Source organism: Pholis gunnellus, assembly GCF_910591455.1.
Source record: "Pholis gunnellus genome assembly, chromosome: 4".
In the NCBI taxonomy this organism is placed as follows: domain Eukaryota; kingdom Metazoa; phylum Chordata; class Actinopteri; order Perciformes; family Pholidae; genus Pholis; species Pholis gunnellus.
In genome coordinates, this window is record NC_136530.1 from 14,386,748 (window position 1) to 14,401,165 (window position 14,418).

At 42.2% G+C, this 14,418-nt stretch overlaps 2 protein-coding genes across 2 annotated transcripts in view; both read right to left on the reverse strand.

The window, feature by feature from the left end:
* rabgap1l (RAB GTPase activating protein 1-like) overlaps positions 1-14,418 on the reverse strand; it is a 102,992-nt gene that overhangs the window by 61,753 nt on the left and 26,821 nt on the right. The gene's annotated exons all lie outside the window — the stretch shown is intronic.
* Positions 3,215-4,381, reverse strand: gpr52 (G protein-coupled receptor 52; the record flags this gene model as incomplete). Its single annotated transcript, XM_079158249.1, has 1 exon — positions 3,215-4,381. The coding sequence occupies one exon, from the start codon at positions 4,379-4,381 to the stop codon at positions 3,215-3,217; it is 1,167 nt and encodes a 388-aa protein (XP_079014375.1).

Genomic DNA, 14,418 nt, shown 5'->3' on the forward strand with positions numbered 1-14,418 from the left:
CGTATACAGAACAATCTGCAATGTGTTAAAGCTGCATGAAGCAATATTTTTCATACTAACACTGACTCAAACAACTCCTGAAGATGGTAAAGGGTGTTGAATGCTGATGACCACGCTAAGAATCAACACCCCATACTGTAGCTATACACAGCTGCTTTTACCTTAAGAGTTTGGTTATCCTAGTTGTCTGAAACAACAAAACATAAACAATGCCAGCACATAGAGTACAAACCATGGGCAGCCACTATCAGCATGAGTATTTAAAGTTGACTGTAGGCTACCCACCTCATGCACAACTGCAGAGAGACAAAGTAAGTGAATGGCTGGTAAAGAAAGGTGAGTATGTAGATAACCCAAAACAGACATATTTTTTCTGTTAGTGGTAATGGTTTACCAAACCTTGGCTTAAAAACAATATTGAACTTACATTCATCAGAATGGCCAGAAAGACTCTTGAATGGAATGATAAGGTAGCGCTGTTTTAGCTGAATGTGAAGTCGCGAATTTCTTGTCACTGTAAGATAAAGCTAAAGGCGCAGAGTCTTTCTGCCCCTAGTGGTCAAAAATCACTTAATGCAGCTTTAAAATGAGGAATGAGCTATACAGGCTACTGTTAAGCAGCATAGAATGCATTTACAATATCAAGGGGCTGGGTTTGCTGTGCATGGATAAACATACACTACAAGCAAGGCCTAAACCACAGATGACACTACTCTATGAGCAAAGAGGGAGATCAGTAAATTATTGGCTATATTACGTGGCTGTATTCTTATGAAAGACATTATGCTTCGACCCCTGATCCAACGATCAAGGGAATGTACAAGGTAAATTGACTGTAGTGACTATACTACTGTTGAAAGTATGAGAATCATAACCAATGGCAGTTTGTGGGTTGTTTTAACAACACACATCATCTGCACTTTGTATATCAAAAGCCCCAGACTGGGGAACAGTCTTTAGATTTTACCAAGCTGGAATGGCCACAGTAAAAGAACAACATTATTATTATTTTTTTATTATTATTATATTTTTGCAGAATGTATGAGTAATTAGGGACTCCATTTCTAACACCTATATTCTACCCTTCCCAAAATAGCCATCTGTTGCTTGGGCACAGACATCATGAAAGAGGATACGGACAATTCCTCGAGCCCAGTTGCCATAATTACAGTGTGATTGCCAGTTAGGTCTGACCCTGTGAGAAGTGCACACTTATTTCTAAAGGCATTCACAAAAGCACTGAGAAGAATGTAAGACATTTAGGCCTGTAGTTTGAGGGCAGTGACTTTGTTTCAATCAGCAACAGAATTGGTACAGCTGAAAGAGAGTGGGGCAAATTAAAAGTAATTAGGATTGTCCGGCAAAAAGTTCTACAAACCTCCACAAAACAAGCTACTGATAGCCTTAAACCTTGATCCCAACTAAGCATGTAATTTCAGATAAGTTAAGTTTCAACCTCACAGCAACCTCCAGACAGATCAGATCACATTAACCTGAGCTCCTGTCCACCGCTGCTGGGAAATAAAGCCCAATATCATCTGATCTGAAGATAACCGTGTCACTGATGCAAAGCACTCAAAAGCAGCCTATATATTCCGGTCTACACTGAAACTACTATTACTTTTCTTCCCTTTAAATGACTCAGAGAAGTTTGTGAGTGGATCAAAACAAACATCCAAGAGGTGCATCTAAAAATGAGATCTATGGCTCAGACACAGAGTTCTGTTTCTGAACTAAATCTAAAAACGTGCAGTTTAAATTTGTTTAATTCTGTTGGTTCACTATTCAATATACATGAACCGACATGTACAGGGGGAATGTAATATATATTTGTTGGTTAGAAATGGCTGTCATGAGCGCTCATGCATCAAACTGTTAGCAGAATACTCATAACAAAGCCATATCAGGAATGCCACACCAATGGTGGGAGTGCTGGCCCTGATGGGCTATTTCACAAACACAAGGGGGGACCTCCGGAAAAAAAACTATGCTGGGTAGTTATCTGCTGCGAGCATCAGTTCACTGCCTTCAATATAAAAAACCTCAGTGTCAAACAAACACATCATGTGTCTGAATTCTGGACATACGGTGCTTTTTAGTAGAACCAACCATAATCCAGCTAATATTTAAATGAGTGAACAATGAAAGCAGGTCACACTACAGCAGTAGGCAAAGTGTTAAATGTGTTGACAATTAGACAGTCTATATTATAGATTAGTCACCATGTTGCATTAGGTGAAACCTCGTATTTTGGGGACTTTGACTTGATTTCAACACTCCTTTTACAAGTTTCCATATTTTAACAGTCCTTGGTCTGATGCTGTGATGTAGGGGTGTTATTTGCAACACTATTTAAGATTACTGTGCATTTCTACACTATGTCCTAAGTTTTGCAGAGGGTCTCAGCAAACAACTGATGTGTCAGATCAGCGATAGGCCTGTCACCATCTTTGTTTTGCATCTCCTGTTCACCTGCACACATCATGTTTACAGACTCAACACAAAATACTTCTGCAGAAACTGAGTGTGCACTTTCGTCTAGAAAACAGTCAACACCTTACGCCATCCGTTATCATCGGCAGCTGCCGTCATTGTCACTGTGTGTTTATACAACTAAAAAGTTAATTATTCATTTACAACCTTGAAACAGGTTTATTAGCAAAAGTAGGTGTAGGTTATCTAGTCTCTCCTAATGACAAAGTATGGAGACATCAAATCGAGGGTTGATCCACTTACCAACTACAAACAAAATATAACAAGCATGAAATAGTGGGGCCACATTTGATGTCTGAAAAGATATTTGTAAATCTTTTGGAGTTTACAGTTTAGTCTTCTCCCTATGTCACACCTGGTTGACATACAGTGAGATGTAAAGGCTGAGAAAGCCATGGGGAGACTTCTTTCTATTTGATCCACAGCCAAGTCACATACCACAGAATAAAAGCCATCAGAGAGTGACTATCTCATTGAATCTCTCTGTTTAGACACAGCACCCATCTCCTTGAAAAGCTTGTAATGCAATAAACCATGGTTTATTGTGACCAAGGCAATGTCACTGGTGTCAGCTGACAGGCTGACACAACAGAACCCATTTTCTGTTCGGTTAAGCCCACCCAATGTTACTGAAAATGAACTAGCTGCTAAGCTTGTTAAGCTTTTTTTGTTCCCCATTTGTAGATTCCAGCAGTATCCTCATCCAGTAAAAGTCATCCCATCAGATGGAGCATGAGTTTGCCCTCTTCCTAGGTTTAGGCTCCCCAAAGTCCCTGTCATCGGCTGCGCAGTGGCTGAAGGAGCAAATCGTCTGTGAGAGCCTACGCATGCCCAGGCGGAACACACTATTAGACAGGCTGTAGATGACACAGTTGCAAAAGCTGTTGCTAATGGCCAGCCAGGTGGTGATGAAGGAGAGGGCAGGGCTATCCAGCACATGGGAGCTCTCTAGCAGGAAGTAGATTATGTAGGGCAGCCAAAGCATATAGAAAACACTGGTGATGCGGAACAGCACCATCGCATAGCGCCGATCTGGTCCGTGTCCTCCATGATGCCCACTGCCACCCCCCTCACCAGCCTCCATCTCCTGGCTGGGGAAACGTGCCCGCCGTTCACTGATCTCCCTGTTGTGCTGCTGGCAGATGCGAAAGATATGGTAGTAGGTAAAACAAACCACAAGTGCAGCAGGCGCATAGAGCAAACACACCACAAAGCCTGTAAAGAGGGCAGAGGTGGGCCAAGAGTGTGCACACCACTCAAAAATGTCCCCATGATAGCCTGGTTTACCCCACCCAAAGAAGGAAGGCAAGAAAACCAGGCTAGAGTAGATCCAAATCAGAGTGATACAGCCTCGTAGTCTGCATGGCGTCACCAGCTGGTTGTAAGACAGGGGTTTAGTTATGGCCAGGTAGCGATCCACACTGATACAAGCCAAGCAGGCCATTGAAACACTCTTGAGAACAGAGATGACGTAGCTGAAAACCTGGCACGTGATGGGCTCTTGAACACCTGCTGGGTAGTGGAGCAGAGACAGGGTGGGCACTAAGCAACTAAGACCCACCAGCAGGTCGGCATAGGCCATGGTCTGGATGAAGTAGCTGGTGGTGTAGTGGTGTAGGAGAGGGGCACAGTGGAACACGAAGATCACCGTCAGGTTTCCTGCAATAATAAGCACTGTCAGAAGTACAATGACCGCAGTCTCCAGGACGCAGGCCTCTAGGCCTTCGTTCAGCCCCCAGCCCAAGGGACAAGAGTGGTTGGCGGCCCTGTAAGGAACGAATTCTCCATGACTGCTGTTGGCAGTGAGCAGCGGGTCCGTTGTCAGTTCAGACTGGTTCATTGTTCTGGGTGCTGTCCAGGTGGGTAAGGTTTGTGGTGTGTCACCCATAAGGCAGCTGGACTGAAACTGGAGAACTGCCGGCCCCCCCGTCGCCCCATCTACACCGTGTGTCTGCAGCCTTCTTCAGTTTACCGAGCTCAATACGCTCTAACACACTCACTCTCTCTTTCACCTGACTCTCACATAGCTGGGTCTCAATCAAATGAACACTGACTGGACGAAAATCAATACAGCCTCTGGGAGGGTAGGACAACTCGTCTAGCTCTCCTTTTCCAATCACTCATGGTTAGTGAAAGTAGTGGGTGGGTTACAGTCAGAAGTAGAGTGAAAAAAGCTGTATTGCTTCAGTAAACCAGGGTAGCAGGGTAGCATCGGTGCTGTGGCCAGCATCTATTCCAAAGGCGAATACCCCTGCTGCTTTGCCTGACAGTCTGTGGCCTCATCTCCTGATGCTAATGAGGGATGCCACCGGGAGGCTGAGGGCATAAGTTGTCTAAACAAGGGCAGAAAGCACGGCAGATGAGAGGGAGGACACCATACGAAGAGGTTAAAGCACGAAGCGAAGCTCAATGCTCTCCACTCTTGGCAGATCAAATAGGTAAGCAGCACATGGCTCCTATTTCACTCCTAGATCAGATTCAATTTACTGAGGCCAGTTACCTTTCAATACATAGATTTTTAGCAGCCTTTGCTAAGGGGAAAAGTTCTTCAGAGTCTCTCTTGGTGTATACCAAAGTCTGGGAAAAAAAAAAAAATGACATCCTTCTCTGCGAATAGACCCTTCAATTAGATCCAAAGTTTCACTGTGCCATGGGTGACAGTGTGTTTACAATGTAACAGAAGGCTTCCCTTATTTTGGTGGTCCTCCGGTCAGTGTGTGGAGCCCATGCATGCCCAGCTATTGTCTGAATCAAAACACAGACACAGGCTAGAACAACATGGGGATCTCCACAGGAGATAATGTCACAGCTCTCTCGGCACACACGGCGCTGGGGGGGAAAATGTGTTTACGAGGCATCCCTAGGCAGAATGAGGTAGAAACCAATCGCCGCAATATGTCTGGATGAGTTTAGCTATTAAAGTGATTTAAAGTTTGAATCCAAAATGTGCAGACTTGCCTCTCAGTGTTCTGGACTGCAAGTAGCAAAAGACAAACGCATGTAAAAGTCCAGTAGCTGATGAAAGTGCTGGATGTAAGACTCCCATGCAGGCAGGTGGAAGGACTCTCCTGGAGCAATGAGAGGCCAGCTGAATAGCTCAGCGCTCCTCTCGTTTCGACTCCTCAGCAATCCTGTGGCCGGCACTTGCAGAGAGGGGTGTGGGGATCAATCAGCAATCCACCGATTCATCCCAGAAACGTGTTACTTGTATTTTTGTTGTGATATTCTGAAGCATTGACAGGGGAGGCTTAGCACCTTCTCCTCAAGTGATTAATGCAACCATAGATGTTCTAACTTGCTTTAGTCCTTTGAAGAATGCGCTCTGTTTAGTTGTAGAGGTATAGGGTCCTATAACTCCTTCTCTCAGTATGTCTGTTGCCCTGAACAAAACACCGGCAGCCCAACAAAAGGGAATCCACTCTAGCAGCATAAAAAAAGACCAAGTCCCAGCCGGAGTCCCAGTTCCAAGCACTGTCCTCTGCAAACGTCCCCCTGATTCTGTTAAAGCACACAACCCGCGTTTTTGGAATAAAGAAATCCTTAGATCCTGGAATGCAGATAGAGATGAATGTAATGCATCTGTCAAAAGCAGCAAGTAAAAAGCAAGAAGAAGAAAAAAAAAAGATGACTGCGCTGATGGAAATGAGTTAAATCTGCAGCGAGGGAAGCGAGGGGACGAAGAGTCCCTCAGCCCTGGTGCAGTGAGCAGGAGAGATGCTGTGACTGGCTTACACTTCCCACCCTCCCTCTCCACACAATCTCTCTAGCTTGCACACTCAACCTCTCTCTCTCTCTCTCGCTCTCTCTCTTTCCATACACACACACACACACACACACACACACACACAAAAACCCTCCCTCTTTCTCGCTCTCTCTCCCTCAGCTTCTCGCTCATTGCCCCGCCTCCTCCCATCCCAGCTGCACCTGAGGCTCCCTGCCACATTATTCCGTCTCTCAGTCTGGCTTTCTCCCAGGGGTAAATTTGGATACATTCCCTATTTACATATTACTTATCTTTTACGGTCTGTTTTTTATTAACTAAGGTCCCCCCCAGCTCCCTCCTTTTCTTTCCTTCCCTGTTTAAGACCCACTAAAATCTACCTTCTCCATATATCTACCCAGCCCAAGCATGTTTAAAACAAAAACTGTTCTATTTAATTCATATACAAAAAAAAAAAAACATTGAAAAATAAATATCACAGCAAAAAGTAGTAAATATACATGTCATTATGCTGCCTCTGCTTGGGGGGAAGAAGGGCAGACGACGACAGTGTCAGTGGTCATCAGACTCAGCTCGCCACTTTCTTAACTACATTAGAATATAATGTTCATGAATACATGATGACACTCAACCTCCATAACTCCACGAAACATCTTGAGCAGCTAATTCTTGTACAATGAGTCCCCTCCGTTATCCAGCCAGGCTCCAGGTTCTTCTGGATACTTTATTCATTCTTTATATAACCAACAGCTTAGCACAGTTATGCCTCTTAGTTACAGATGCCTGGCATTTCAGCCAGTTGGGAGCATCCTATGGCGGCAGATGATAAAGAGGATCAAGTGACAGCAAATTAAGCAGAAGGGTGGATAGAGAGAAACTGTCAAAAAGAACATTTTGAGCAACTTTGCTTACATTATTGTTGTTTTTTTAAACTATGAGAGCCATTACAAGCGACGAGGCGTGGCTGGCTGCAAGTTGGATGGAAAATAGCTTGCACACAAAACTATTTATTATAAATACATGTAAGCAAAATCAAAAAAGTTTCAGAAATATGTTTTTGATGCGCAAACATATTTCTTGTTTTGCATAAATGAAAAAAAATGTTTTACTGCATTTGTGTGAGGGCTTTTTCACACAAATGCATTTTTTTTTCAACGGAATTATCTAGAGCCAATCAGATCTTCCTCCATTTTCAACTAATCACATGAGTGCACCCCGTTCTCAGGTAGTGTTACTAATAATTAGCTAAGCTAAGTTGGCAAGTCCCATTAGCTAACTTACCTACGTTCACTTAATGTTTAACGTTAGTGTTCATAAGCTATTTTTGCCAGATGATGGACTTTCCTTCAACATCAACCTTCAATCCAGTTGCTGTATAGCTTTGTTTGGATTGTTTCGGTGATCCTCACAAGCTTGTCTGCCAGGTTCGAATGAGAGACTATTCAACTTCAGTGAAGTGTAATATGCCTTTAAGGTTTGAATCAGTGCGTTTCATACAATGTGATTGTGAACTGGAGTGCAAGACAGTCTGCCATGCAGAAGGATGGCTCTCTAATTGTCATGGAGAGCAGATATTCTTCAGCATCTGTGTTGATGTTAATTTGGTCATTCAAGAGAAACCGTGTGATGGAAAAATGGAGAGAGGGGTCAGAAAGGAAGGAAAGCTAAAAATAAAGACAGACAAAGTGAAGACGAAAAAGTACATTTAGACAGTTCTTCTGTCATTGTGGAAGGAGCCAGTCAATGGAGATCACTCAGCACAGTGCTCTTTAACTTTGGATGTGGACACTGACGGAAAACATGACCAGAAGGCCACCGTTAATAATTCATTCTGCTCCAAAACAAAGCCAGCGGGGCCACTTGGAAACAAAGGTGGAGGCTGATTCACCTTTCACTGCTTCCCAGCATCCCACCCTCCTCCAGCCGTGGGCTCCGGCTGAATCCAGTCTCAATGTGTCAGCAATGTGTTGGCATAAGCAGGGAGTTTAAATCAACACGATCCACGGCGACTTACACGATGGAGAGTAAGGACGTAGGAGGTTCACCATCTTGTCCAAGGACGTTTTACCAGAATATGGTAAGTAATTCAGTGAGTAAAGTTTATAGATGGAGCATTTTTATAGAGCAAGCATCACATGGTGCTCAATCAATAAAACAACCAACTTCACACACATGACACAAAAACGTGAAACCAAGGCCTGTCTGTAGAATGACGCTTTCATATTTAAATAATCCAGAAAGGTTATTACTAAACCCGGTATGTAAACGCTTATAGTAGTCAGTATTATAAGACCTGGTCAGTGTCTGTACAAGACCTGCACAGGTTGCTGGATTGAAACTTACAAAAAAGCAGGTAAAAAAGAAAAGACAATAACAGATGACTGTTATATTATATCATGAGTAATTGTTCAATGATCTAAGTGACCAGCGGATGTATACAGTCACACCAATGCTCATTTTTATGGAAACACGTTTGCCAAATTGTGTCTGAAGTCTCTCCAGTATTTGTCAGAGGTCTAAATTCCTTCAAGGCAAACCTAAAAACACCGGGCCAAAGCTGGTCCTGGTGGAAGAAGCTTGTAAACTCACTACTTTGCCTTAGTGTGATCAGACTAAAATGATGAGTACGAATACACAAATATTCTTCAAATCTTGGGAGGGAGACGCAGACCTGCAGCGCTTTCCACTTCTTCTTCTTGTGTTTTGTTCACATCAGTCAATCTGTGTTTTTGCAAGACCGCCACCTTTGGGTACTTTTGTTTTGGTCAGTATTACTGTATTCCTGACACAATGTGGGGTGCTGAGGATATAGATATTGTCTACGCGGCTGAGGCCTAATGTACTATGATCAATTACACCAAGACATGTCATTCTAGTGCGTTACGCCTCTTTTTCTCTCCACATGGACTGATTTCCTGCATTCAACCAAAGCCTGCTCGAACGTGATTAGTCACTACTACTCGGACTACAAACGGAAACCAGAACGCTTCCGATGCCAAAATCTTGACTTGTTGATTTCTAAAAGTGAATGCAGAATCTGTTTATAGAGATCAAAATGTAGGTGCTTCGTTTATTCACAAATTGATTGTGAAGTTGGCTGTCAAAGAATTTCAGGTCATTTAATTACCTGAAGGGTACAGTCTAAATGTAGTGGCTTCTGCAGCTCGGATCACTGACAACCCTCTAAGAGTGGATTTTAGTTCCCATGTTGAGAGCACCGAAGAAGATGACGAGTCCCAAGCACAACATTAGTAGTTACTGGCTTACAGAATGCCTTACTCACCTATCATTAAAAATCAGAACTCATGCATGAGATATTTGGATGTCATAGATTGAGAGTATTTGCCAAAAATGAAATCCTGGTTTCCATTCAGATACGGTGACACAATTAAGCACTCAATCTAGTGAAAGTCCCACTGTTGTTAGACCTTCTTCCGCTATTAGCTCTTTGGATAGGCCGAATTATTTCCATTGTCAATTCATTTGTATTTTCTCGCTTAATTTACAAAAGAATTTGTTTGGTCTATGAAATGTCATAGAGGAGTAAAGAAACCAGAAAATTATTTTCTGTTTTTTTTAATTACTTAAACAGATCATTCGATTATCGAAATAGTTGGCGATTAATTTAATAGTACTAATCAATTTATCGATTAATTATTGCAGCTCTGATCCTGGAGTATGAAGCATCACAGAGCATGGAAAACACAACAACTATGCATACTTTACTGAAATGTACTTTTTGTTTTTTTATATTTTCCATTCACATCTCTTGTAGACAGACACAATTAAAGTAAGTTGAGTAAGGCTGCTATAAAGCTGTAAAATAAATGAAAAAGCAGCAAGTTATGATTACTGTTTTAGAAAGTAATGTTATGAATCCAAATTATATTACTGTTCAATATAACTGAGAACATGAAGCAGACAGTGAGGGAAAAATCTAAAATATAAAGATATGAGCTAGCAAAGTAACTATTATCATATGACAGCAATGTATGTGCAACACCCTTAATATCTATAGCTATATAGCATATTCACCTCCAGAACAAAGTCACCATGTCTACTGCGTACACCGGGATTGCTGCAGTTAATGCTAAAGAGAAGCTAAAGGTCAAAGACAGACAGGCTGCCTACAGAAATCACCGTCGATCATCTTCATCTAACCTCACACCACATGGCTGTGCAGACCTGTCTGACCGCTCAGGTTAAGATACTTCTATTGATTATTCTGGAGCAGCTATTGTCCTTCCATGTAGGTCAGGATGTAACGTGCATCTGAATGTAAACAATAAGTCTACGTGCCTACATTGATATGTTTTAAATAAATGCCATTGTATAAAATGTAGATGATGGCTGAATTTTGCATTTGCGTTGTTAGCGCCGCTAACCCACAGGCAATCCTTTTCTCATAGTGACCTGTTGTCCTGTAATTTGTATGCGTCACTAATGTATGTTGTTCCGGGGTATGCAGTACTATGTTATTGATTATGCAACATGGCTCTTCTTTAAGGCTTTGTCCTGCTTGGACTGCAAACAAATCCCATTACTTATATATCCTTTGTGGACAAATCCTATCTGAAATGTAGTAATGACACAAGTGAATGTGACTGTGCTGTGAAGAGGAGGATGAAGCAGAGGACTACTTTAGCTGTGAGGCTACAGTCAGTATGAGGACTGAGACAGAGAAGTGTTGTGACCGGAGAAGACACTGCAGGCCGGATCTCCTTAATCTGAGCTGCCATATCAGTGTCAGCATGGCTAGGAGGCTATGCTAACGCAAACACAGTGGATACACTCACTACACGATATGGCCCCACAGTTACAGCTGCAACAAACACCTTTATTTTATTTTTAAACCACACCTTTGGTATTATTGCATGGTCATTTCCACCTAAACAAGAAATTCTACGAAAAGCTTACATGCGTGCCATAAATACTCAAAATCCATCATAAACCTCGTCTTATAATCAATTTTCACTCAATATTATGTTTAAATAAACTGGGTTCCTGCGATGCATATGTGAATGGGAGCTGGAGGGCTGCATTATAGAGACACACACAGAGCCGGGATGGGAGAGGTGCTGTGAATAGACCTATATTGTAAGGAGGGGAGAATGGAAGCGGTGTTGCTTGGCTGTGTTGTGGCCATGCAATGCAGACTGTTCCCTACAGATACTATGAAGCAGGATGGGCCAGTGGGGGGAGTGTGTGTGTGTGTGTGTACACATGTCTTTGTGTGAGAGGCTTTGATTGACAAGACTTTCCTCAAGGGGATTTTTTTATTTTTTCATCCATGAACGGTGGGAGACGTCAAACTAGCGGCAGGGCAAACAACTAAGCCAGAGGAATTATGTTTATGTATGTGCATGATGGGTGTCTGTGCATGCATGAATACTGTATTTTCAGCAAGGGGTGAAAACCTTGTATCTCTAAAATGTCAATGTTTGAAGACCTAAGAAAAACAACTTAGTGTTCCCACTGCATGGTTTTTCGACTACACTTTCTGACGTCCGTGAGGTCTGTAAGAGGTGCAAGCATCAACACCACCAAAGTTGGAGTTTCTTCCTTTAATAGCAATATGCATGTTAATGTACAGTATATACAGCACATGTGCACCTCCAGTGTACATCATCAAAAGAACAAAAAGTAATCCCAATAATGCATCAGAAAAGAAGCAATATAATTATTTTCCTGTCATTTTATGAAAAAACTAGATGCCTCTAACTACGGCTGTCGCTGGTGCGGAGGCATACAAACCTGGTTTTGTGTGCCGTCATTAGTGAGACAATGTGATAGGCAACCTCAAACAGCTCTCCAGCTCACTAGACGGTAGAGCTGCCTGGTTTTTATTCAACATTTTAATTATTACGGGCACGTGTGCACATACTGTTCAATAGTGACGGCAGTGGTTGAAGGAAGAAAAAGTGTGTATTCCTAAGGAGCTGGCCACCAACCCAGTTTCCAATTATCCAAATATCAAGTACCTAATGAACTAAGGCAGAGGTTAAAAGACAAAGATGAAAGGAGACACAGAATTGTCATGGAAACAACTTCAAGTCCATAGACCCTGGCAGTTACCATGGCAGCCTATCGTATGTACATTGTACTCCATGTGTCTGTATGTGGGTTATCAGGCGTGGGTGTAGTATTATTCCAGCCTGGTTGCATGGCTGATGCTACCTTTGATTGCACACTGACGTTAAATGTCATCGCTAAGCTGGCGCCTGGCCTCAATATGATTCAACATCAAAATGCAAAGCACCTCACAGCCCCGGACTAATTTGCTCTTCGATTTCATTACATGCTGTGTAAAGAATTAAACCGAGCTGGTTCCAGTCACGGGTGGGAATTCCAGCAAAGTTCAGGAAGGAAATGGAAAATGATAGATACATAAAATCTTTACAGCTAAAATAAGTTAACCTTTTAAAAAAAATGTACCAAACGCTTATTCCTGTAGCTCAAAATAGCATTTCTCTATCAAAAGTAGTATTACCACGGTCAAATTGTGTCCAAATAAGATGAAGGACAGGGGCTGGGGACTTTGCACAGACACAACATCCAAACAAAAGACAGTGAAGGCACAATACGAAATGTTGGGTTGGCATCTATAAACTCTTCTGAAACTGATCCATAATTAATATCATCACGGATTTATGTAGAAACATGCTTTTCAATTCCATTTATCAATACCTGAATCTCCATCTAAATAACCACAAACGTATCCATTAAATGGTGCTCTAGAAGAATTTGAATCAGTATTTATACAATATATATATATAAAAGGATTATTATTAAGTATTATTACAAAATTACAAATTCTCTTACCCCGCTCACTTGGTACCCATATATTTAGCGAGGCAGCAAGGAGTGGGAGATTGTACAAAAGCAACAAACAGAAAAGTTAGAAAGAAGAAAAATCCATTCCCTTGGGAGAAACAATGTCCTTGTAAGACCTTCAGTTTCCTACAGTAGGAGGCTCCTTACGGCCTGCTGCGGTGAAACCGCTGTTCTAGGCCTCTGATGACGGCCATCGAACCTGTGGAGAAACGCTGACCGCTGTTAACACACCAGCTGTGCCGTGAGTGAGATTGGTCTGTGGAAAGGCAGGCCTGGAAATAGCTGGCTGAGCTTTTTTAAGCTGTTGGTTGAAGCGAGGAAACACACCTTGGGCTTGTTCAGCTCCAGGGAGCCGAAAAGGTTGTTCAAATGTCACTAGTGACCCTCCCAACCCCCGACCCCGGACACAGTGCTGCGCCAGCCGAGAAAAAGTTATTTGTGAATGTCTCGGATGCCTTAAGGCCATAGTGTGTGTGTGTGTGTGTGTGTGTGACGGAGTGTGTATTTGCGACTCTGTGTGTGATGACTGTAAATGAGAGCAGTACAACACTGAACATGACACTTGCTATCTATGATATCAAGCTAGCCGGCCACAGGCCACACGCTGCTAAATGCTCAGTGAGTTACTCTAACCCAGTGGTTCTCACCTTAGGAACGAGCTCCTCGAGAGGTGACGAGGTCAATTTAGAGGCTCACAACGGGATTCAGGAGTCGCTTTTGACCTCTCAGTCTCCACAGATACGGAATTAAATAAACTAATTTACTATCACCATGTAAAACAAACCCTCCACTTAGTGAGTCAGAGTCTAAATTCAATGGTAAAATATAATTTGAGTGCTAAATTAGTATAAATGGCAGTTAACTGATCGCATTCTATTTAAACTAAATTAAACTAGTATTACTGCGAGGGTGTAGGAATGTTTGGATCTTGCTTCGATTTGTTTACATGATGCTACATTTTTCTCAAGGACATGAAATGTCTATCTGTCCACATGGGGTGATCTGCATCACATACATATAGGAATTGTACTAAAAACGCAAAAAAAAGCATGCCATTTCATAGTATATGTTGTTTCTCTATTTTCTGAGAGCTTGCTAAATTATATTAGAGAAGAAGTGCATAAGACACATCCCTAAGAATGAAATATAGAAGGCTGAAGGACATTTCATTCAGGGTGTCTGATACCGTAGCTTCCTTGAGATAAACCCCCGACTTTTTAAGACTTTTACAATGAGAGAGGGAGCAGCTAGTTTTATTCAAATAATGACAAACAAATAAACACACGTTCGGACTGTTTTTCACCTTTTTGGGTACAGAATGTGCATGATGCCGTAGCTAATTTTTCATTGGAAAAACAAGAAAGAGATCT